The sequence below is a fragment of the Alternaria rosae genome, assembly GCF_020736505.1.
Source record: "Alternaria rosae strain MPI-PUGE-AT-0040 chromosome Unknown BKA58scaffold_1, whole genome shotgun sequence".
In the NCBI taxonomy this organism is placed as follows: domain Eukaryota; kingdom Fungi; phylum Ascomycota; class Dothideomycetes; order Pleosporales; family Pleosporaceae; genus Alternaria; species Alternaria rosae.
Window position 1 is genome coordinate 114023 of NW_025763570.1, and position 21884 is coordinate 135906.

Consider the following 21884-nt stretch of genomic DNA (forward strand, 5'->3'; position numbering starts at 1 on the left):
GGCGAATATTGAAGCGCACGAGCATGACATCAATCCGCAGGCGTTACGCCAAGCCACTGGCACCTGCCATCCCTGCAGCGGATTAGAGCCGCAGGGCAGGAGCACCCCTCGGCCACTACCTCAGCCCTACACTCGTCTACGTCTCTACTAGAGCGACTGCAGTTGTGTGATGCGCCATGACAGTCGCACATATCATACCAGTCTGCATCCTTAGCCGCCACTCTCTCTTGCAACAACGTCGTCATCGATGATATGAGCATGTCAGACGGGACTGAGCACCCTCGCGATGCTCCGTACAATGCCACCAACCAGACCTCATCGGCTGCTGCAGCGGCTGGACCATCGACACGGTCATCACGTGCCTCGAACCGCTCACGTAGAAAAGATGTGATCGACGTGCAAGACACCAGCCGCGTCTTGGAATGCTCACAGACAGAAAGACAGCGCCGCTTCCAAAGTCTTGTCCGACAGTGCGCACATCTGTCCCTCTCGTTGTCAAATAGAATGCTGACTGTGGATTAGCTACCTATCCCAGATTCTACATGGCTGTAAGAGTGCCTACTGCGATACCCCCACATGCCTCTCATCCGGCAAGCGCATCGCTTCCAAACCACACCGTCCGCCTACACTGCTTACGGCCACGGCCCTAGCCCATTACCTTGCCGGTCAAGACAATCCAAATCGCGGCCTATGCCCCCACGAGCTCAAGGTCGCGCCTGAGTCGTTCGAGATTACGGATAGCCTTGCACAACATGCTAGAAACGACTCTGCCGAGGACTACGTTGTCTATCCTTCGGTCTGGCAACTGGCACAACAGCGCAGGCAACGTCGTGCGGGAAATAGCTCTGGCAGTGGAGCTGCTGGTCAACAACAAGAGCTGGACAGCGACTTGATCAATGCCCTCAAGCAACGGCAGCAAGCTAGAAAGGACCCAAAGGCTCTTAGTCAGAACTTGTACGACAGCTTGACTATGATATACTCTTATACTACGCAAATACCCACACCTGCTTCCGTCCTTGCTTCACTTCGCAAATCCGAGCATGCTCCTGCACATGACGCTCGTCCTGCTCGAACCTCCGCTACACTGGCTTCCCAACCCGATGGGCGTCGTGCGGATCCAAGTACCACGCCAACACTTGGTACAAACGGCTTGAACACATCACAATTGAATGAAAACTCGCGTATCGTTCGTCAGCATTCACAACTGTCAGCCGGCTCTCGTGACAGTTCACAGCCAGACAACGCTGGCGCCGAGGTCCTGGCTAACGGGCACCACGTCCACAGGATACCATACCATCCCTCGAACGGCACGACTCAAAGACATCCTTTTTCAGCAGCACATCCTACTGCCGTAGATAGTGCATCAGATTCAGCAATGCTATCAATCGCGAAAACAGGAAAGAAAAGCTTTACCATCGGTGGGGCATACCCGGGTGCTGCACATCGCACGAAGCCATCAGCAGCAGCAACTGAACTACCTACGAAGAACACCCCTGGTGAGGAACATTCATCATCCGGTGTACCCGCTGTCCCAACATTGAATTGCAGTATCCTCGATGAGCTCAAAGAGGACGTCCATCGCCGTGGAAAGAGCCGTTCTACAGACTTCAATTACGTTGTGGACTTCGATCGTCGGCGACGTACGCGACGTACAAAACCCCTCGTCAACCGGTCTCTGTTCTATACTCTGAGCGATCCAGAAAAGCTGCTTGCGTCTTTCCGCGATACCAATCAAGACTTCAAAGACTCACCCCTACCTCATCTTGACTCAGCACGCTTGGCAAACTCCTTTCGAGACTGGAACCACCGCAACGGTGCGCTCATATTCGATAGCCTATGGCTCGTACTGGAAGTCCTGTTCGTTTCCCCACCTGAACTCGTTATTCAGAAGAGTCCTCGTCTGAGGCCATCGAGAAAGGGCGCTTCGTACGACGGCCCATCCGACCAGACTTCCGGTCGTCATCAGAGCGCCTCGCGCTATCTCGATACCCATGAAGCCGCTCATATCGTCATGATATGCATACATGCACTCACTTCACTAGTACCGCTTGGATGGCCACACACATGGGCGCAAATACGGAAACTCCGATCTTGGGGTGTCATCGTGCCGACTGCTACTCCTCATACCGATGCCTTTGCGCATCCCTACATGGACATCATTGACGAGTTGGAGTACGAACCGGCGGTGCGTCTTGCCGATCGTTTACTTCGAGCTATCGGAACGCGGACTTGTTTCGAACATATACTCGCCAGTTTGGACGTTGCAGAAACGGATCGGGATGAGTCAGAACAAGGTAAATCTGCTGTTGGACTTGTAGATTTGGTTATACAACATCTGGAAGTAGTGGAGCGCGCCGGTATGGCGACCAAGATACGGCTGAACTCGAGCCATGATCTCGATGGAGACCCAGGGTGGACTGTGACAGCTACTTTTATGGAGTGGCTAAGGACTGTCATCGTCAAGAAATGGGATAGCAAGGCTGAAATCAACAAGTGGAGCAGCGTTGGTACAGCCGTGATGGTCTTTGACAAACTTCGTAAGTAGCTAAGATGATTTCACCATGAAGAGGCTAACGTTTACAGACTCCAAGCGGCAAGCTCTACACTTACATTCCAACATGTTTGAGATGCCAATACTCGATGAGCGCATTGACACGGTAAACGAGCCTGTCAACTATCTCACTTGGGAGCGTCACCCCAACACTCTACACGTCTTCGAGTACCCATGCCTGTTTTCCGCACAACATCTCGTAGCTTACTTTCGCACGATCAACTTCACCGAGATGATGAAGCAGTACGACCATACTATGCGCACCCACCAAATGCAGAAGTCGCTGGAGATGTTCCTTAAAGAACCGTATTGGTGGATCCTTAAGAGGAAACTGAAGACTACCCTGAGTGACTACTTAGTGTTGGATGTCAGTCGCGAAGAACCTTTGAAAGATACACTAGATCAGCTGTGGGGTCAAGACAAGAGAATGCTGCTGAAGCCGCTAAAGGTCAAAATGGGTCACAAGGAAGGAGAGGTCGGCCTGGATCACGGCGGCGTGACGTACGAGTTTTTCCGTGTCGTTCTGAGTGAAGCATTTAGGCCTGAGAATGGTAAGCCAAATTGTACTTCTTGCAAGCCACTCAACTAACTTTGCCAGGTATGTTCACAATCGATCCACAGACGCACATGACGTGGTTCCAACCTGGCAGCTTCGAACCTCCCTGGAAGTTTCAAATGCTCGGTATACTATTCAGTCTTGCGGTCTACAACGGCATTACCCTACCCATTACCTTTCCCCTCGCCTTCTACGAGTACCTCCAAACTATCGGCAACCCGCGCGTCGAAGGTCCAGCTGACTACGACCCCGTGGATTACATCAACGACGGCTGGCCCGGTCTAGCAGAAAGTTTCCGCACTCTCTTGTCCTGGAGCGACGGCGATGTAAAAGACGTCTTTATGCGCGAGTACGTTTTCAGCTATGAGGCGTTTGGCCAGCCGATCGATCAAAACCTAGGTGATAAATTCCCGGCACTCACTACATCAAACACGCCGATCGAAGAGCCTGGTCTAGTCACGAACGAGAACCGCGTACAATACGTGAAGGACTACGTCCGCGCCTTGACATACAGTTCCATCGCGCCAGGCCTCATTCCTTTCCTGCACGGTTTCCTCACCTGCATCAACCCAAAGAGTCTCCAACTCTTCACCCCATCCACCCTCCGCAACCTCATCGAAGGCACCCAGCACATTTCTATCCCCGACCTAAAACGCTGCGCAAAATACGAAGACGGATATACGACTACGCATTCCAATATCCGCGCTTTCTGGGACGTAGTCGCGTATTACAGTCAAGCAGACCTACGCCATCTTCTCGAGTTTGTAACTGCGTCTGATCGCGTCCCTGTTACGGGCTACGAGAGTATTACTTTTCACATTGTCAAGATTGCGGGGGCACCGGACAGTTTGCCGAGTAGTAGCACGTGTTTTGGGAAGTTGTATTTGCCGGATTATGGGGATAGGGGAGTACTGGAGAGGAAGTTGGGGTTGGCGATTCGGAATTCGAAAGGGTTTGGGAATGTGTAGGTATTTGTATCAACCGGAAGAGGCGGTGGCACAGCAGTAGTTAGCAATGCAAGGTACACACACCAGCAAGGTAAAACCGTTTTGTGACGGTCTCGCAATGGAGCAGAATATTGGGCCTAGGCATACATAGTACCCAGGTAGTTCAAACAGAAACAGAAACAGAAACAGATATTCGGTGCCTCAACCACAGAGCACAAGTCTCGGGAATCTAGACTGTGTACCGTACCCACATCACATCGGGTCCAGAGCCAAAACGTGTTTACATCTGTCATGTCACCCAACTTTTTTCCCCGGCTAAAGCTACGTCCCTTGCTACGTCATCCTCCTCGCTGATCTTCGCAAAGCAAATCCACCAACACCCCGCGGGATCGCCTCCGCGCCGTTCCCCACGATCACAGCATCCCCCGATCACGCGACAAAACCTGTCAATGTCGACCCCAGAAAAGTCTCCCCACGATCGCACCACCCATGCCAAGCTCTATTATCTGCAGATAAGCTTCTCGCGCGCTAGTGGTGCCCTCTTTCACGTCCCTCTACTCGCTCACCTATGGAAACCAAGAAGCTAAGCCTGCGTCCAAAAGCTTGTATAAGGGGAGCCGCGGTAGATATGAGGACGGGATGTGAGTGGGTGCCTCGGTAGGTGCGTGGTTAGAATGCGACCTAATGGGGACGGGTGAAGCCGGGGTCTAGAGAAGTGTGGGTGATCTTCGGAGAAGAAATTGTGGGTTACGTAGGGTGGTGGGTGAGGATCTGCGTTGAATGGGTTTGGGTTGGGGGGTTTATATGGGGAAGCTTGCGTCTTCTAGAACACATCTCCAGTTTTGCGCTTTTGACGATATATACAACGAGATCCAAAGTCGAAGGAAATACGGAATCCAACTTCATACATACCTGCAACAACATAACAGCCTACTACCCTCGGGCTTCGTCTTCATCAGCACAGTCTTGGACCCATACAAAACATCCTACAATGTCACCACACTCGACACAAGACCCATGTATTCCCTATGGTCGCGGCGGAGCAGGAAATATGCGTACGTCCCCCTTCCCATCTCCCCCATTTTCCCCATCAATGCTAACCCACCCAGACCGTCGTTCCTCCATAGCGCACACCTGGGCAAACATCCTCTCCTCCTCATCCTCCGCCTCCAATAACAAACTCATCCTTACATCAAGTCCGGAAGACCACTACGCCGCGTCAAAAACAGAACGAAGGCGTCATTCGAGCTCGAGGTCAGAAGGAGGCAGGAAGAGTAGTGTGGAAGAGGGGAGGAGGAGAAGAGCGAGTAGTCTTTGGAGTAGGGAGACGGATAAGAGTGGGGAGCATGGATCGAGATGGGGGAGGTTATTCAAGATCGGGAGAAAAGAGAAACATCACACGGATGGAGAGAAGGATGTGGATACCGAATAAGTGGAGGGAATAAGGACACGAAGGGCATCATTTATTTCTGTTTTTGAGCGACGCGATATACACGACACATCTTTCCTATCTCTATGAGCGTCTACCTAGCTATATTTGTTCCTAACCTGTACTAGCGAGAATGATACCAATTTTTTCCTTCTTCATTTATAAGCGAAAAACACTCTTTCAGCCTCCTCCTCATCGGTCACATCGTCCTTTCCTTCTTCGTCCTCCAACAAAAGCCCCGATCCCCTACACCGTCTAACCACGTGCTTTCGACCTTGACCTCGACCGCGCACGCGCACCCATCTCACCCGTAACCGCGCGCAGCCCTGGGACAAACCCCGAAATCCTCTTGTGATTCCGCATGCTAGACCTGATTTATCATTAACCAGGGGTGATGAGGCGGTGGATGAGATCGTTGTGTATCCTGGCTCTCCTGTGTCACTGGCGGTATCCACGGGTCTGATGTAGTTCGTATATGAGGACTTTATGCAGGCGACGGGCCGAGGGGCTGAATGCATTGTGGGGGCATCGGTGGGAAAGTCTTTGGAGTTGCTGGGGCGCAGATGACTTTCTTTGCATCGCGGATAAGTCTCACTCGTCCGTTTGTTGCTTTCACTGGTGCGTATCCGGTCTTCACTTGAGCGTATGCGACCTTCGCTCAGGCTTGGGCGGGAGTTTATGAAGGATATCGCATCGCAGCGGATAGAGGGGCGGAGATTAGTCATGCTTGGGACAGTAAGATGGTTTTGATGAGACGAAGGGGGCATTGAGAAGATAACGTGAGGTAAGGATAGGAAATCGTTCATGTTGTACACCCGCCATGCCGCATACCCATCCTCATATTAAACCCCAACTTCCCCTATGCAAGTACCACCTCCCCCCATCAAATCAAAGTCAGTATCACATATTAATATCTCCGATCTTCGTATGTCCCGGTGGTCTGGAAATGAACGCGTGCGTGTTCAATCTAGAATACGTCCTTTCATACCGACACAGCGGATCATGGCTTCCACCAACTGCGAACGAATGTGTATTTTTATCTCAAGGGTAATCTGCTTCGTCTGGTTATTCTGCATGCAGTAAGTTAGGCTATATGGGCGCACAATTCTGCCACATTCTTGCACGTGAAACAGCAAGGGCGGGCCGGCGATCGTTCACCCCAGGCACGCCACGCTGCGGGATACCTTTCACAGGACACGTGCGAAACGTTGCGGGTCATCTTGGTTTGCTAGATTGGAGTCTCGGCATCTACTGCTGGGTTTGGAGTTGCCTATGTTGATCGAGATTGACGGGGTGCTTTAATGTTAGCACAGACATCTTCTTTCACTTTTCTTTGTTCTATGGAGGACTACTTTGTTCACATGCAACGTGAATGGTGGATCTTTGCGGGACTTGATTCAGTCGAACTGAATCTTTTCTGACACTGGATTGCTTGCTCATTTACACTCATGATTTTCACCAGGCCGTCTACAATGGCACCGCCGCACCGTCACCTCGTAGATCACTACCTCCACTCCACACCTGGACATCATCGTCTACATGTCGCCGGATAATCTGACCGCGACCGAACATACCACGCCCATAGCCATCAAGCTGCTTAACATTATGACCAAGTGCTCGCAGCTCCTCTACGACCTTTTCGTCGATACCCTCTTCTAGGTAGATCGTCGCATCAGTCATCTTGCCGTCGGCGCTAGGCATGCCAGCTCCGATACAGAAGCGTGGCGAATCCAGCGCAGCTTGTGGGTTGAGCTTGAAAACTTCTTGGTTGAGGAGTACCTGTACGTGACCTTGGGGTTGCATGAAACCGCCCATGACGCCGTACACGGAGTGCAGACTACCATCGTTGATGTAGGTTGTCAGGCCTGGAATAATGGTGTGGTATGGTCGCTTCCTCGGCGCCAGAACATTCGGGTGATCTTTGTCGAGACTGAAGTTTGCACCTCGGTTTTGCAGAGTAAATCCGCAGCCTTTGGGAATGATGGCTGTACCAAATCCGCCATAGTTGCTGTTGATGAAGGATATGGCATTTCCTTCGGGGTCGGAACAGCAGAAGTAGACCGTGTCGCTTTGCAGATGCGCCGGTGAGCCATGGACAGGCGCTGAAATGGCCTTCTTTTGGTCAAACAGCTTCGCGCGCTCGGCAAGATATGACTCCGAGATAAGCTCAGCGGATGGCACCTTGACGACATTGGGGTCTGTGACAAACCAATGGGCATCACAGAAGGCGATCCGCAATGCTTCGATAACAGTATGGAGATATTGGGTGCTGTTGTGGTCTTTGAGGCTCCACTTTGGAATCTTCTTCTGCTTCTCAAGTTCTTGGATGATACCGAGGGCCATCAAAGCAACGATTCCTTGGCCGTTTGGTGGATGTTCCCATAGCTCGATACCGCCGTCGGGTCGCTCCCCAACACCTTGGCCAGTGTACTTTAGCGAGATGGGGTCTACTGGTTCCGTTCCGGTCTCCGCGTGGTGTTTGAGATCGTCTAGAGTGAGATAGCCACCGAGATCCTGCACTACTTTTACGAGCTGCTCGGCTACTTCTCCCTCGTAGAATCCCTTCTTTCCATGCTTGGCCAATAGCTTGAAGGTGTTGCCCATGGTCGGGTTCTTCATGATCTCTCCCGCTTTGGGCGCTCTGCCATCCTTGAGCATCTCGCGGCCATTGGGTGATGCTTTCAAAAGGTCTTTTTCGCTCGCCGCCCACTTGAAAATATTAGCACGTCACCTAATCTTGGCTCGCTTCAAGACTCACGAAAGTTGCTGATAGCTCAGAGACTGGGAAACCGTTCTCCGCGAGATCAATGGCGGGCGCGAGCACGTCCTCCATGCTGACCTTTCCACTACCAAACCGCTCAACACAGTCAACCCATCCTGCTGCTGCGCCAGGCACTGTTGCGGCATGTACGTGATCCATAGGAATCTGGCCGCTTTGCCCCTCTGCAATATTGAGGTCTTTCCTGACCTTGTCGAGAGTAACATTTGCACCACTCCGGCCAGAGCCGTTCATTGCAGATACCTTCTTCGTCTTTGCATCATAGTACAGGCAGAACATGTCACCGCCAATGCCCGTTGAGCCTGGCTCTGTGACATTGATGGCTGCCGCGACGGCTACGGCAGCATCCTTTACAGCGTTAGTATGAGATGGAAGTGGTGATGGATTACGTCATACTGCCGCATTACCACCTTTCCTCAGGATCTCAATTCCAGCAGCTGCTGCAAGTGGCTGCGTACACGACACAATGCCCTTGGTGCTATGTACGACTGAACGACGACTGGGAAAGTGGACGAATTGGGGCTCGGGATGTGGATAGACATTGCGGGTATTCGAAGATGTGCTGTTATCCATGGCGACTTTGGCGACTTTAGCGGGCCGTTCTTGCTCAGGCTCTTGTTGAGTTTTGGACCTCTTGCTTCGTCGTGGGGTAGGCATTGGTACTCGAGTACTGAAGCTTGAACGTATGGGTGGGGTATGGGGAAGCTACTATGGTATACCTAGGTACCTAAGTAGTCTCCAACGGTTATCCCCGGAGATGGTTGGTGCCGTTCAACGTGCCGATTTCGCTCGATAATCCCTCGGGACATATCGCAGCGTCCCCGCCTATCTCCATGACGTCTCCGTAACAGGAAGGTGGTAAGGCGGTGTAGTCCGCTTTAATCTGCCGGGGTGAGGGTTATCATCACGTGCACACGTTCCGAGCCGATCGGAACGCGCATTGGACATGGAGAAATTCACAGATCGGAGCTTGAGGCAACTCGACGACTATGCTCACAACGTCATGGATATGCCGCAATTGCCTGTCGCGCATTGCTCGTCCGTTGGTAAATCGAAGTATTCGGTTCCAGAGTAATGGTGTGTATTGAATGTGTCCAATTTGGCCCAGTCGCTAACATCGCATAGCTGCGACATCCGAGTCTATACCCCCGGCCCTGCTCACAAGAGCCCGCGCAATCGTGACCGAACACAAGGAATTGACAGAAAAACTCTCCAATGGCTTTGATACGCGCGCGGCGAAGAAGCTCGGCGAGTACAGCCCGATCGTGAATGCATTGGGAGAGTGGGACAAAGCCAACGAGGTGAGCACGATACGGCAGCCAGCAGGAGCATTCAAGTAGCTGATATGGACTAAGTCTGTGACAGAGCTCACCTCGATGATACACGACTCCTCGACCGATCCCGAACTACGATCACTCGCTTCCGACGACCTTGGAGAAACACGAACGCAGCTCGCCAATGCCTCACAGAACCTCATCACTTCTCTAGTACCTGTACACCCATTCGCACATCTCCCATGTCTACTAGAAATACGGCCTGGCGCAGGCGGATCAGAGGCAGCTATATTTGCTGGGGACCTCTTCCGCATGTACTCAGCCTTCTGCAACCGCAACGGCTTCCGCACAAATCTCCTCAAGTATGAGAACATAAACGGAACGACTGAAGCTGGGGTACCACTATCAGAAGCCATCATAGAGGTAGAGAACGATGGCGCATATGGTGTCTTCCGATGCGAAGCAGGTGTGCATCGTGTGCAGCGCGTACCCGCTACAGAGGCCAAAGGGCGTACACACACGAGCGCGGCATCCGTACACGTGCTGCCTAGTGTACAGGAGAACTCTGCAGAAGAGCAGGACTTCGAAGACCCAGAAAGTGACTACTACATCGATGTGAAAGAGGTTAAGCTAGAAGTCATGAGGGCAAGCGGTGCCGGTGGCCAGCACGTCAACAAGACCGAGTCAGCAGTTCGGCTAACGCATATTCCTACAAACACGGTCGTCGCGATGCAAGATTCTAGATCCCAGCATAAGAACAAAGAGAAAGCCTGGGCACTTTTGCGCTCGCGTATCGCCCAGTCAAGACGCGAGAAACGCGAAGAGGAGATGGCGAATATGCGACGAAGCGTTATTGGCGTGGCGAAGATGGGTCGCGGTGACAAGGTGCGGACCTACAATTGGGGGCAGCAGCGCGTTACCGACCATAGGAGTGGAACTACTGTGCATGATTTAGACGATGTGATGGGTGGTGGCCAGACGCTTGAGAAGGTCATGCAGAGTGTCCGCAGCTGGCTCATGGAGCAAGATGTCGAGGCCTTGATCGCGGATGATGCCGGATCGAAGGACAAGAAGTGAGATGCAGAGGTGTTGGGGGACAGAACAATGATCTTCCGCTTCCGGTATCCGTACTCCACAGCATGTATGGAGAGCAAGTGGACAGTACACCCATCGAACAGCATCGCTACACCAGCGCTCAACGGATACAGAGCTTTCCGCATAGCCGTTACACTGTCGGGTGCATCCATGCGATCTGCCCGAATTGCACCGCCTGAACCACGAATGCGAACGGTAAAACTGAAGCCAGTGATTGCCTTTGTCTCTGTTCTTGACGTGATTGCAACGGTATTTGTAAAAGCCCCGTTGTGTCTTACCATACAGTACAGTTGTATCGTGAACACTTCGTCTGTTGGATGAGATAGACTTGCGAACTGCATATAGGCTACTCACGACCTCGCCGGGAGCATGTTACCGTCTGTACGCCATCCTTACCACAACGCAACGTGCACACCAAATCCGATCTATCCAGGCCCGCCACCAAAAACAAAAAGCTCACAGCTGAGCCGTTCGCCAAGTCTAGAGGGCCCGATTCCCATACTGCGGGGTACATGGAACAGTCTACCGGCAAGATGCTGGCCACAAAGACCTCTTCTTCACGATGTCGTTACAACCGAGTCAGTGTCAATGAACGCCACCTTGAATCCAAGAAAGGTCCAGATCATCGCCCTGTTGAAACGAAGTCAATTCCCCGCACTCACTAACGTCACTTACCCCAGATTTCGCTTGTGCTAGTCAGAAACATCACGATGAGTGGGTCGAATGCGGTCTTGGTACGCGCCTACTGGATCGTTACGAGGAGTTGACTGCGCCTTTGAGAGGCCAAGCTGAACTGATAGGAAGACGTTTTCAGGAATGTGGGGTGCCTTTGGTATCGGGATGTGGGAGGGATTGGGGATATAGGATAGTAATTGTCCCGTTACTCAGGGTAGAGAGTTGGAAACACCTCGTCTTCCTCGTTGAAGTCGCAGCACCGAATCAACAGGATTATTCGACTCAGTCTGCTATATCATGGCTTCAGATACCATTCAACCCGACTATGAGAAGGAGAAACAACAAGTCAGTCATCATATCGAACATGCAAGCCCCCATCATGGTACAGACTTGTCGCTGGAGTCACAACATGAACAAACGGACCAAGGCGTGGATATGAACAACGCCCATGCACTCAAAGGAGACGACTCAGATGGCAAGGTAGAGTGGAGTGTGCGTAGTATCTTCGCCGCCATCTTCCTCGCCGCACTGTACACCGGTATGACCCCTTCTTCCTCCCAATCCCACCCAAGACTAACCCACCCCAGGCTCCCAAGTAATCCTCTACTTTGCCGGCGCCTCCCTCTCCTTCATTGAAGCGGATCTCAATCTCGACCGTGGCTCAGCTTGGTTGCCCACTGCAAACATCCTCGCCATCGCCGCTGTATGTCCTTATGCAGGCTACCTCCAAGACCTCTTTGGGAAACGCTACATTGCCCTCTTCGGCTCCTTCTGCATCTGCCTGGGATGCGCGTTGATGGGCAGTGGACAGAATTTCGGACAACTATTGGCTGGCATGGCGATTTCGGGGGCGGGGGCTGCGACGGGGGAGTTGACTGGTCTTGCTGGGTAAGTCATGTTTCTTCTTCTCTTTTGTTCATTGTCTTCAATCTATCAATCTTCATCGCCACGACTCGTACCATCCAACCCCACTAACCCCATCCCCAGCCTCGCAGAAGTCGTCCCCGTAAAATACCGTGGCTACTCCCTCGCCCTCGTAACCGCCTTCGTCCTCCCCTTCTGCCCCTACCTCCTCTACGTAGAACTCTGGTCGCATTCCTCCACCGGACCAGGTTGGCGCTGGGTAAGAACAACACTTGTACAGATCCCACGCAAAACATCAACTAATCTCTTCTACCAACACCACAGGGTCCCTGGGTCGCCCTAATCTTCAACGCCATTGTCGGCATCGGCCTCGCCCTAACCTACTTCCCACAGCGCCACGCCCGCGACGCCTCCTTCTCGCGAAAAGCGATTCTAAAACGCATCGACTACATCGGCGGCGTGCTATCCATAACAGGCCTAACCCTCTTCCTCGTCGCCCTCCAATCAGGCGGGTACACACATCCCTGGACGTCCGCCTACGTCCTCTGCACCATGCTAATCGGGCTCTTCTTAATCGCCGCGTGGGTGCTCTACGAAGCCAAGTTCGCAGCCTACCCTATGGTACCAGCCGCCCTTTTCTCCGGACAGAGGATAGTGGGTCTCGCATATGTCGTTGCGTTTAGCGCGGGTATGAATTTCTTCTCTATTTTAAATTTCTTTCCTATTACTTTTAGTAGCGTTTACACTCCCGTTCCTGTTTCTATCGGACTACGGGGTTTGGGGCCTGCGCTTACGACAGCTGTTGGGGCGATTTTCTTTAATGCGGCACTGTCTAGGTTTCCGGGACATACGAGGGAGGTGCTGCTTGTGGCGGTGGGGATTATGACGGCCTTCGCAGGGGCGCTGGCGGTTATGACGCCGGAGAACGAGAAACTGGTCCTATTCCTTGGATCCATGGCGGGTTTCGGCGTAGGCGGTGTCCTTGTTCCTGCCGCGACAGTCGCTATGCTCGTTTGTCCGGATGCGCTCATTACGACGGCTGCAGCGTTGTCGCTGTCGATTCGCACTGTTGGGGGTAGTATTGGTTACTCCATTTACTACAACATTTTCGCTGGGAAGCTGACTGCCAATCTGCCGAAGTATACGGCGCTGTATGCAGTACAGGCTGGTTTGCCGCTGGAGAGCGTGGAGGCCTTTGTGGGGTTGTTTCTTACGGAACCGGAGGCGCTGGCTACGACGACTATTCCTGGTGTCACACCGGAGGTTATTGAGTCTGCGACGATTGGGACGCGGTGGGCGTATAGTGAGAGTTTGAAGTATGTTTGGGTAAGTCAACATCCGCAGAACACTCTGGTATTACAAAAGCTAACTCCTCACCTCAACAGTTCACGAGTATCGCCTTCGGAAGCATAGCAATAGTCTGCACGCTCCTCCTCCCCAGCACAAAGAAGTACCAGACGAACCGCGTGGCTGTACGGATCTGAGACACTACCTTCAGAATACTTGGGTCCATCTTCCTTGCTACTTAGCTCCTTAGTTATTACAATACAATCAAAGTGAACGAATCTCACGCCCAACCACCGGCTCGAGATAGGAAAGGACAGGACAGCAATGAATGGGCGTAGATAACATCCGAATGCAGGTATTCAAAGATAATGAATCTATGGTATAAAGGGGGTTACGCAAACAGTACGCAAAGCAGCGACGAAAGCCAAAAAGTGACACCCACTCCTAGAGAACAAAGTTCGAGTTGCATGCTTCAGTTCAGCATGCATCTTGGCTCATCTCATCCATTCATCCATTCCTTTCCTTGTTGATCGTGCACACTTCCCTCCTCCACAAAGCGCGACGCCATAAACACCCTTCCATTCCATCCCGTATTGTCCATCATTCAATGATACCCACCCAAATCCATCTCATACTCATACTCCATGCGATCACCACTACCGCTGGTTGAAGAACCAGCTTGTGCGCTTCCCCTTGTTAGCGTCTCCGCCGTCACCGTCCTGCTTCTGCAGATTGCCAATGACAGGGAGGACAGGGCCGTCCGCGACTGGTCCACCGCCGCCGCCACGAAGCGGTTTGGCAATGCGAGACCCGACGCCGCCGAAGCCAGCGTAGCTTGCGCCGCCAGCGGGGGACCCGAGACCGCGGGTTGAGCCGGCTTTGGCGGATTCGAGACGCTCTTTGACGGCTGTGAGTTGGGCTTCGAAGCTGGTAAGGTGTTAGTAGAGGGCTTTGGGAGGAAGAGAGGTGGGGTGGGTACCGGTGATTCGCAGCTGTGAGCTTCTCCTGAGAGTCTTGTAGCAGGCTCTCTAGAGACTGTATCCGCTCGTTGCGGGCCATGAGTTTGCGTTCGGCGATGGCGACTTCCTTCTTCAGGGAGCTGTTTTGCTCGACGAGCTGGCGCTGGACGACGGTGAGTTGCTCGAGATTGCGCTCGAGGAACATCATCTTCTTCTGCTGAGCGCGGTTGTTGGAGGTACGGAGCACGTTGTTATATTGCTCGCGTGTCTCGTCTAACGAAATCTCAAGCTCGACAACCTGTGACTTATTAGCATTGCGTCTTCGTTTGAAAAGTTCAATCTGCTCACTCTTTCACAGCGGTTCTGGAGATCGCGCATGAGGCTCTTCTTCATGTTGTCAAACTCGGCAATCTGCTGTTGCACTGTCTTGCCGTTGATGCCGTTTGCGACACCGTTGGCAATAGCGCCACTCTTAATGCGCTGTTGCAGGCTTTCGTTCTCGGCCTTGAGCTTGTGGTTCTCTTCCAGCATACGTGCAGTATCTTGCTTGAGACTTTCGACAAGTTCAAGATTGCCTTCTTGTCGGGCAGAGTAGGCATCGGCGAGGCGTGCCTTGAGCTCTTCCTTGTCTTGCTCCGAGACGTTGCCCTCGAGGAGTTCTTCGTACTGAGTCTGCAAGGTCTCGCAGCGTGCCTCCAGTGCTTCGCGGCGCTTGGCATATGTGTTGTCCTCTTCACTGCGTGCAGTAAGAGAGAGCTCGGCCTGTCGTACAATGCCTTGTGTTTCGACAATCTTCTCCCGCAGGTCCTTGATTGCATCCGGAGCGATCGCTTCGCCAGATGCGCTCATGTCGTGAAGTTGATCCAGCTGCTCGATGATCTTCCGTATCGTGCGCTCGTTGTCACTGAACACCTCACCGCCAAGATCGAAGCCAGCCATCATTTGCGCCATTGCTTCGGCCTTCTTCCTCTTCTTCTCGTCCATAGCGGCGGAAGTCTCCTTGGCGTTCATCTTCGCGTCCAGGAGCTGTTGCTTGACGTCGTCCAGCTCGGTAGTAAGCTCAGAGTTGGCTTCCTTCAGTCCGTCCATGGTGATTTGCGCCTCCTTGCTCTCAAACTGAATCTTCTCAACCTGCATGCGCATCTCGTTGAGCTCCATGGTGATTCGCTCATTGTCCTTGTTCGTCTTCGCGTCCCGGTCTTTGTAGTATTGGAGCTCCTCTTTGGCCGACTTGAGTTGATCCTCGGCTTTGGCAAGCTGCGACTCCTTTTCGGCAACCTGGTCCTGGAGTTCGTTCTCTCTTCGCAGGAAGTCGTCCTTTTCATCCTTGTCTAGTGGTATGCTGGGTGTGCCTGCGCGTTCCAGATCCATTCGGGAATCGGGTCGTGGCGTTTCCGAGTTTCTCACACCTTCCAGTCTCGATGGCGTTCCCGGACGAGGTGTCGTCGCTGGCTTCCTCCCTGAAGACGGACTAGTCTCCAGAGGCGGAATCCACTTCTCCTTGGGGACGCTTTCGCCTCCACGCCAAAGCGAGACTTCCCCTTCAAGCGAACCGATGTAAGTTTCGTATGATGTAACCTGTCCTTGTACTTTCTTGAGCATGGCCTTGAGTTCAGCCGGACTGAGTTCGGCGTTGACTTTGGCCTTGTTCTTGATAGTCTTCGCTCGCATACCGAATCGAAGTGTGCCCAGCGTTTCGGCATCGTTGTAACTACTTGGCGAACAGTTGATGATCAGGGTTGTCCGGGAATTACCACCGAGCGATTCTTGGAGAATACGTGTGAGCTTCGAGTCTCGGTAAGGGATATGTTGCGTTTTGCTGTCGGTCAAGCAGTTAATGACCATGCCCAAGGCACTCAAACTCTTGTTGATCTTCTTTGCTTCCTCCAACGTCTGTCCACTCGCTCCGGTCTTGCCGACCTTCTCAGAACCAGCCAAATCGACCAAGAAGAGCTGCCCGCTCTTCAAAGACCCGGTCTCGACGTTCTTCTGGTTGACCGTTACGACAAAGATGGAATGCGATCGCGAGGATTCGGCGTTCATGTTGGTAGCTGAAACCGCTCGTGCAGATCCACCTCTTCGGAGGACCTCGTAGACTTCTTCCTCGCTCGAAACGTATACTTCCAGAAGACCCTTGACGTAGACTCCCCTGTTCTTCTCTTCGTGCACCGGCAGATTGTCGTTTTGCGGAACCAAAAGATCGCGAATGCGCTCCATGTAAATCTCCATGTAACTGACGCGGACGGTATATTCGATGTTGCTCGGCGATGCCAGAATGCTTGCGAAGATTTGCTGGATGATACGCGGGATGACTCCCTTGCCGACCTCATCGTCCATATCGCTACCCATCATCGTGTACGACTTTCCCGCTCCCGTCTGCCCGTAGGCGAAGACTGTTCCGTTGTATCCATTCAAGATATCGTCGACGGTGGGGCGGATGGAGTAGTCGAAGACGTCGGCCTGGCGGGAGTTCATGTCGAAAACACGATCGAAGGTAAAGGCCCCGGAGGCCTCTTTCGACTAACACACGGCGTTAGTGACTCTGCTCTCCATACCTCTTTGAGCTGGCATGCCTTACCTGGATCGTACATGTGTCGTCGGATTTGAATTCGACTATGGGCTCTCCGCCGCTGGCTATCTCGATCTTGTTCTGCGGGCGGAACCGCGCCACCACTGCAGTCGTACGGTCAGTAACCCATATACCATGCGTCTGTGTGTCTCATGTATCGCGGCGCACCTTTGATTGTATTGGAGCCCCTGTCGCCCATTTTGTTAGCCATGTCACCCCTCTTCGCCGCCGTCGCCAGAGCTACTCACGACATGATTGCTGCTGTTCAGGCGGTGCGGCCCAGAGGCCTCGCTCTGTTTGCTTCGCTCGCGCTTCGGGGCAGGTGTTGCTGCAGGCCCAACGGGAGGTCCTGTTGTGGCACCGTCACGTCTCGCTGTGTCTCGGCGCGTGGAGGGTGGGTAATTACAGGCCCCGCTATGACTATGGTTAAGGGGAACTGCTGAAACGGCCAGGGATCCTTCTTGGGGCAGGCCGGAGAGTCCCAAGCTGCTCGCGCCAGAAGAAAGTGAGGGGACAACAGCACGGGGGCGCGCGCGGTGAGGGAGACGAGCGATGTTGATGCCGGTCTATTGTCGAGGTGCGGGTTGGGGCTTGTGTTGATACGCCCAGGGTCTGCATGCCCATAGCGCGCCTTCCTCCTCCCCGCCGCCGCCAACGGCCGTGACGCAACTTGCCTGGTCAAAGCATGCTCTGCGGATGTTTCTTTATGGTGACCTCTTTGTCCCGCCTACTTGCATCGCTTCATGTCATTGTAGCAGTTGCAGCAATATATGGCCGCATTGTGCCCAAGGACAACTAACCAGGATCCCTGCATTAGTGGAGCGACAAAGACAATCACGCTTCTCTTTACGTGATCAGCGATTCCAACGAAAACAGACGTATATTGGCTACGCCACGAACATAGAACCATAGTGAACCAAACTCCACGCCTCAAAGCCGCAGACAAAACGCCCCTGGCTGCCAGTAACAAACATGACATTGTCCCTGTCCCTTGTAACTCCATCCCATGCCGTCGTGTCGTGATATTCGTACCCTAGTCGCCCCTCAGTCCTCCCAGCTCTTCTCCACCGTCTCACGCACGCGCTTGGTATACTCCTTGCGGTTCTCTTTGTACAGGTTCGATGCTTCGACATTGGCGGGAGACGAGGTATTCGGGTCGTTTAATAGACTGGACCCTGTCAGCATGTGTCGTGCTACAATACACCCAGCTCTACTGTTACGTACCTCTGAATACTGGTCAAGATGGCTGCCACATCATACGTGGGTGACCATCGGTTTTGGAGAATGTCCAGACACAGCTCGCCAGTCCCGTATACGTTGGGATGGAACATCTGGCTAATAAACTTGACGCCCGGCGGCTTGTTTGGGTATGCCTCCTCGAAATGCATTATAAGACGGAAGGTCCCATCTTCGAAAGGTGTGTCTGCGGGGCCGATGATGACTGCGTTCCTGCATTTGTGTCAGTATTCAAGCTCAGAAGTGTGTGATCGCCGCTACTTGGAGTCCAAAGTTCGAGAGTGACTGCAAGGCTTCGGTGTCGCGTGCGGGGGAATGCGGTGAGGCGTACCAGGTCATGACATTATCTGCAACTGGAGACGCAGAGACGCCGGCGGGAGGATCAGTTTGCATGCGCTGTTTCCTTGTCAGTATGGTGCTCCCCAAGTTTCGCAACCACCCAGAGCTTGCTGGGTGCTGCTCTAGTGGCGTACCTTGAAGTCGCGCATCAAACGGCGGCGGGCTGCAGTAGACATGGTTGTGCGTAGATGATAGACAGAGCTGGCGGTGATTGAAGTGAAGTTAGAGGTCGAGGTAGAACAAACACGGTGAATATAGAGCTACAACCAAGGTTGGTGGTACTGAGTCGCAGACGTAACTGGCACCTTCCGCTGTCGGTCGTTCGGCTTGTGGAGGCAAACGCCACCTCACGTGTAGCTTGAAACTTGGCTTATCGCAATCTCCCAATCGTGGTACTCGCCATTACGCCCCTCCTTGTCCGCGCCGCTTTGCACCAGAGTCACATAGCTTCACAGCACCACCGTACATTCTTTCACACATGATCAATGCCGACGTCAATTCACACGGCACCAAGGATACGTTTTCAGTTTTATTGTTGTACTGTGGTATAGATAGCCACATCACCCGTCTCCCATGTATCGCCTGCTCAAGATCATCATCGCTGTAACGCCCATCCCTCAGATGCCCCAAAACGCCGTAAATGCAACTCATTCTGACCATGCTAATTGCAGAACGCTTGACAATACACACCCTGCGTCGTAAAGTCATACGCCATGAGTCGCTAATAGAACTAGACAATGAAGGGATCACTAAAAAAAAAAGACTTGAAAAGATGGAATCTCGGCATCCGTAATAACACAAATTGTTCGAAAAGGAAATGGTTGTGCGCGTCTGGGAAACGCCCCCTCACTGACCAGCCGCTCCTGCGAGGCCATGGTGGGATGCCGAAGCTGACTTCTCGCGGCCCAGGTAGTCCACGATGGGGAAGCGGGCGCGACGCTCGAGCTCGTCCAGAGGAATGTGCGAGCGGATGAAGCGGTTCTGGTCGTTGGCCGGTGGCTGGTAGTCCCATGATTCCTTGCGACCAATCTTCAGTGCACTGCAAGCAACCTGGCGCATGCGCTGGCTTCGGACGACGTCGTTGTGGATCGTCTTGAAGTCCCACTTCTCGCGCGCCTCCGCCTCGAACTTGGCGAGCATCTTCTGGTTGTGGGGCTCTGGGGAGGTGGCAAGATCATGCAGTTCCTGCGGGTCTTCTACAAGGTTGTAGAGTTGCGGTCCATCGGCCAGGGAGTAGGTGAATTTCCACTCGTGACGACGGATCATGTAGGTCGGAGTAACGGTGCCTTCGCCCATGTACTCGCCGAACACTTCGTCCTTGCCTGGCTTATCCGAGACGAGGTACTCGTGGAGGCTTACACCATCAAGTGGTAGGCGGTCATCGACCTGTCCCCCAGCGAGGTCGACGAATGTCGGCAGAAGATCCATCGTCGACACCGACTCCTTGACCTTCTTGGGCGCAATGTTGGGTCCATTGATGATCATGGGAACGCGCGCGCTGTTCTCGTACCAGCTCATCTTGTACCATAGGCTCCTCTCGCCAAGCATGTCACCGTGGTCTCCAGAAAAGACAATGATTGTGTCCTTGTCGAGCCTGCAGTTCTTGAGGAGACGGACGAGCTTGCCAACCTGGTCGTCAACAAAGCTGCAAGCAGCGAAGTAGGCACGGCGCGCGCGGATCTTGGCCTCATCTGGAACGGGGTTGTCCCACAGATCGATGGTCTTGAGCAGACGCTGGGAGTGAGAGTCCTGGTTCTCTTGCGCGATCTCAACCTTTGGCAGGGGAATGTCGACGCCCTCGTATCGGTCCCAGTATTCCTGAATCATGGTGTAAGGGTCATGTGGGTGAGTCAAAGAGATGGTCAAGGCGAATGGCCGACGGCTCTCGGGGTCAGACCGAACGTAGTCGTAGAGGTACTGTTGAGCCTGAAGGTGCGTGTTAGAAGATCTCCTCATACCGCTGCAGAATACTGTACTACTGAGATGCCCTTACCTTGTGCATGACATCTTCGTCATAGTCGAGTTGGTTCGATCGCACACATGGCCCGGCTTGCATGACCGAGGCCATGTTGTGGTACCACTCTTGACGCTCCTCTGGCTTGTCCCAGTTGACGGACCATCCCAGGTCGCCGGGGTAGATGTCGGAAGTGAGTCGATGCTCAAAGCCATGGAGCTGATCCGGGCCGATGAAGTGCATCTTTCCTGCGAGCGCAGTCTCGTATCCTTCGCGGCGGAGGTAGTGGGCGTAGGTCGGAATTTCCGGGCTCAGAATCGAGGCGTTGTCGTATCCTCCGATCTTGGATGGCAACTGACCGCTGCACATGGTGAACCTAGATGGTGCACACAGAGGTGAGTTGCAGTAAGCGCTCGCGAAGTTGACGCCGGTCCTAGCAAGCTCATCAAGATGAGGTGTCTTGATAACTGACTCTGGGTCATTGAACTTTAGCATGGGTGCGGCCATCTGATCGGCCATAATGTACAAGATGTTGGGACGCTTTCCGTCTCCCGAAGTGCGAGCCTGAGTCGCATAGCTGTCTGATTGTTGACGAAGAGTCTGAGCAGTAATGAAATCGCCTCCGCCTTGCTGAGCATCTGAGAACCCGTTGCCGGAGAAGCCATTGCTACCGCTGACATGGCCATTACCATGGCCGTTCATAGCTGTAGAAGAGAAGGAAAAGTCGCCGCCAACAGGAGCCTGAGCTTCCTTGAGTGACACTCCGCCGTCCTGGCTGAAGGCTTGCTTGGTGGTGTGGACATAGGACGAGGGCGGCGACTCTGGGTCTAGCAAAAGACTGGGTGCCATACTGTAGTGGCAGTGGTTGTGGTGGTAGACTTGAAGATTTGATGGTAGTTTGTGAAGAAGCAATTAAGTCCTGAGAGTGGGTGAAGGCAGGAAACTTGGTGGGCAAACTCTGGTTGAGATGAGGGCAGAAGGTCCTTTATAGATAAAGAGGATAAGAACAGCGACGCCCCGGAAGTCACGTCGGCCGCACGGTGTATGTGGGGAAGTGCGACCCTGACGCGCCTTACAAAAGGTTGGGTCGTGACTTCCAGCGGTCACGCAATCCAACGCAATCCACGCTTCGAGTGACCAATCCCGCCCGAACTAGTCCCTTTTGGGCGATGGCGAAATCCCATCTCTACGAGCACACCGCCCTGGTCTGACTTCAAAAGGCCCGACCAGCCGCAGTTCGATGCTCGAGGGATCATCATTGAGCGTTTCATCGAGCACGCGATCTTACCTCACGTCTTGGCTGTAGTTAACTCCAACTTTCAATCATCAGGGTTACATGGACAACAATATGTATTCTAATTCGATTGTAT

At 53.1% G+C, this 21884-nt stretch overlaps 9 protein-coding genes across 9 annotated transcripts; 4 read left to right on the plus strand and 5 right to left on the minus strand.

Annotated features, from left to right (window-relative positions):
- BKA58DRAFT_327166 (ubiquitin-protein ligase E3A) lies at window positions 1-4371 on the plus strand. Its single transcript, XM_046168102.1, has 4 exons — window positions 1-470; window positions 523-2537; window positions 2584-3102; window positions 3150-4371. The coding sequence occupies exons 1-4, from the start codon at window positions 253-255 to the stop codon at window positions 4073-4075; spliced, it is 3678 nt and encodes a 1225-aa protein (XP_046030194.1). The 5' UTR covers window positions 1-252; the 3' UTR covers window positions 4076-4371.
- Window positions 4372-4843: 472 nt separating this feature from the next.
- On the plus strand, window positions 4844-5562 carry BKA58DRAFT_537 (uncharacterized protein). The gene is made up of 2 exons (XM_046175480.1): window positions 4844-5109; window positions 5164-5562. The coding sequence occupies exons 1-2, from the start codon at window positions 5046-5048 to the stop codon at window positions 5484-5486; spliced, it is 387 nt and encodes a 128-aa protein (XP_046030195.1). The 5' UTR covers window positions 4844-5045; the 3' UTR covers window positions 5487-5562.
- BKA58DRAFT_445437 (uncharacterized protein) lies at window positions 5563-6301 on the minus strand. Its single transcript, XM_046174139.1, has one exon. It carries the CDS (start codon window positions 6287-6289, stop codon window positions 5639-5641), a length of 651 nt encoding a protein of 216 aa, XP_046030196.1. The 5' UTR covers window positions 6290-6301; the 3' UTR covers window positions 5563-5638.
- A 456-nt stretch (window positions 6302-6757) lies between these two features.
- On the minus strand, window positions 6758-9030 carry BKA58DRAFT_371351 (nucleophile aminohydrolase). Its single transcript, XM_046169016.1, has 3 exons — window positions 8659-9030; window positions 8242-8610; window positions 6758-8192 (listed from the first exon to the last, which is right to left on the minus strand). Exons 1-3 carry the CDS (start codon window positions 8917-8919, stop codon window positions 6951-6953), a joined length of 1872 nt encoding a protein of 623 aa, XP_046030197.1. The 5' UTR covers window positions 8920-9030; the 3' UTR covers window positions 6758-6950.
- Window positions 9031-9085: 55 nt separating this feature from the next.
- On the plus strand, window positions 9086-10807 carry BKA58DRAFT_590 (uncharacterized protein). Its single transcript, XM_046175583.1, has 3 exons — window positions 9086-9339; window positions 9388-9563; window positions 9618-10807. The coding sequence occupies exons 1-3, from the start codon at window positions 9252-9254 to the stop codon at window positions 10611-10613; spliced, it is 1260 nt and encodes a 419-aa protein (XP_046030198.1). The 5' UTR covers window positions 9086-9251; the 3' UTR covers window positions 10614-10807.
- Window positions 10808-11471: 664 nt separating this feature from the next.
- BKA58DRAFT_592 (major facilitator superfamily domain-containing protein) lies at window positions 11472-13740 on the plus strand. Its single transcript, XM_046175586.1, has 5 exons — window positions 11472-11844; window positions 11894-12194; window positions 12294-12429; window positions 12495-13496; window positions 13556-13740. The coding sequence occupies exons 1-5, from the start codon at window positions 11604-11606 to the stop codon at window positions 13652-13654; spliced, it is 1779 nt and encodes a 592-aa protein (XP_046030199.1). The 5' UTR covers window positions 11472-11603; the 3' UTR covers window positions 13655-13740.
- Window positions 13741-14113: 373 nt separating this feature from the next.
- BKA58DRAFT_433106 (P-loop containing nucleoside triphosphate hydrolase protein) lies at window positions 14114-17184 on the minus strand (the record flags this gene model as incomplete). The annotated part of the gene is made up of 5 exons (XM_046173159.1): window positions 14114-14384; window positions 14437-14714; window positions 14765-16936; window positions 16995-17089; window positions 17154-17184. The coding sequence occupies 5 exons, from the start codon at window positions 17182-17184 to the stop codon at window positions 14114-14116; spliced, it is 2847 nt and encodes a 948-aa protein (XP_046030200.1).
- Window positions 17185-17560: 376 nt separating this feature from the next.
- Window positions 17561-18967, minus strand: BKA58DRAFT_371358 (ubiquitin-conjugating enzyme E2 2). Its single transcript, XM_046169017.1, has 4 exons — window positions 18695-18967; window positions 18553-18617; window positions 18210-18434; window positions 17561-18153 (listed from the first exon to the last, which is right to left on the minus strand). Exons 1-4 carry the CDS (start codon window positions 18734-18736, stop codon window positions 18030-18032), a joined length of 456 nt encoding a protein of 151 aa, XP_046030201.1. The 5' UTR covers window positions 18737-18967; the 3' UTR covers window positions 17561-18029.
- Window positions 18968-19406: 439 nt separating this feature from the next.
- BKA58DRAFT_305573 (choline sulfatase) lies at window positions 19407-21363 on the minus strand (the record flags this gene model as incomplete). The annotated part of the gene is made up of 2 exons (XM_046167071.1): window positions 19407-20477; window positions 20554-21363. The coding sequence occupies 2 exons, from the start codon at window positions 21361-21363 to the stop codon at window positions 19407-19409; spliced, it is 1881 nt and encodes a 626-aa protein (XP_046030202.1).
- Window positions 21364-21884: the final 521 nt, after the last annotated feature.

Coding starts and splice junctions, on each gene's coding strand:
- BKA58DRAFT_327166 (XM_046168102.1), top strand. CDS start 253: ATGAGCATGTCAGACGGGACTGAGCACCCTCGCGATGCTCCGTACAAT. Junction 471..522: donor TTCCAAAGTCTTGTCCGACA/GTGCGCACATCT, acceptor ACTGTGGATTAG/CTACCTATCCCAGATTCTAC. Junction 3,103..3,149: donor AGCATTTAGGCCTGAGAATG/GTAAGCCAAATT, acceptor TAACTTTGCCAG/GTATGTTCACAATCGATCCA.
- BKA58DRAFT_537 (XM_046175480.1), top strand. CDS start 5,046: ATGTCACCACACTCGACACAAGACCCATGTATTCCCTATGGTCGCGGC. Junction 5,110..5,163: donor CGGCGGAGCAGGAAATATGC/GTACGTCCCCCT, acceptor TAACCCACCCAG/ACCGTCGTTCCTCCATAGCG.
- BKA58DRAFT_445437 (XM_046174139.1), bottom strand. CDS start 6,289: ATGAACGATTTCCTATCCTTACCTCACGTTATCTTCTCAATGCCCCCT.
- BKA58DRAFT_371351 (XM_046169016.1), bottom strand. CDS start 8,919: ATGCCTACCCCACGACGAAGCAAGAGGTCCAAAACTCAACAAGAGCCT. Junction 8,611..8,658: donor GGAAAGGTGGTAATGCGGCA/GTATGACGTAAT, acceptor AACGCTGTAAAG/GATGCTGCCGTAGCCGTCGC. Junction 8,193..8,241: donor CTGAGCTATCAGCAACTTTC/GTGAGTCTTGAA, acceptor AATATTTTCAAG/TGGGCGGCGAGCGAAAAAGA.
- BKA58DRAFT_590 (XM_046175583.1), top strand. CDS start 9,252: ATGCTCACAACGTCATGGATATGCCGCAATTGCCTGTCGCGCATTGCT. Junction 9,340..9,387: donor TATTCGGTTCCAGAGTAATG/GTGTGTATTGAA, acceptor AACATCGCATAG/CTGCGACATCCGAGTCTATA. Junction 9,564..9,617: donor AGTGGGACAAAGCCAACGAG/GTGAGCACGATA, acceptor ATATGGACTAAG/TCTGTGACAGAGCTCACCTC.
- BKA58DRAFT_592 (XM_046175586.1), top strand. CDS start 11,604: ATGGCTTCAGATACCATTCAACCCGACTATGAGAAGGAGAAACAACAA. Junction 11,845..11,893: donor CCTCGCCGCACTGTACACCG/GTATGACCCCTT, acceptor AACCCACCCCAG/GCTCCCAAGTAATCCTCTAC. Junction 12,430..12,494: donor CCGGACCAGGTTGGCGCTGG/GTAAGAACAACA, acceptor CCAACACCACAG/GGTCCCTGGGTCGCCCTAAT.
- BKA58DRAFT_371358 (XM_046169017.1), bottom strand. CDS start 18,736: ATGTCTACTGCAGCCCGCCGCCGTTTGATGCGCGACTTCAAG. Junction 18,618..18,694: donor GTTTGATGCGCGACTTCAAG/GTACGCCACTAG, acceptor ACAAGGAAACAG/CGCATGCAAACTGATCCTCC. Junction 18,154..18,209: donor ATCTTGACCAGTATTCAGAG/GTACGTAACAGT, acceptor GACAGGGTCCAG/TCTATTAAACGACCCGAATA.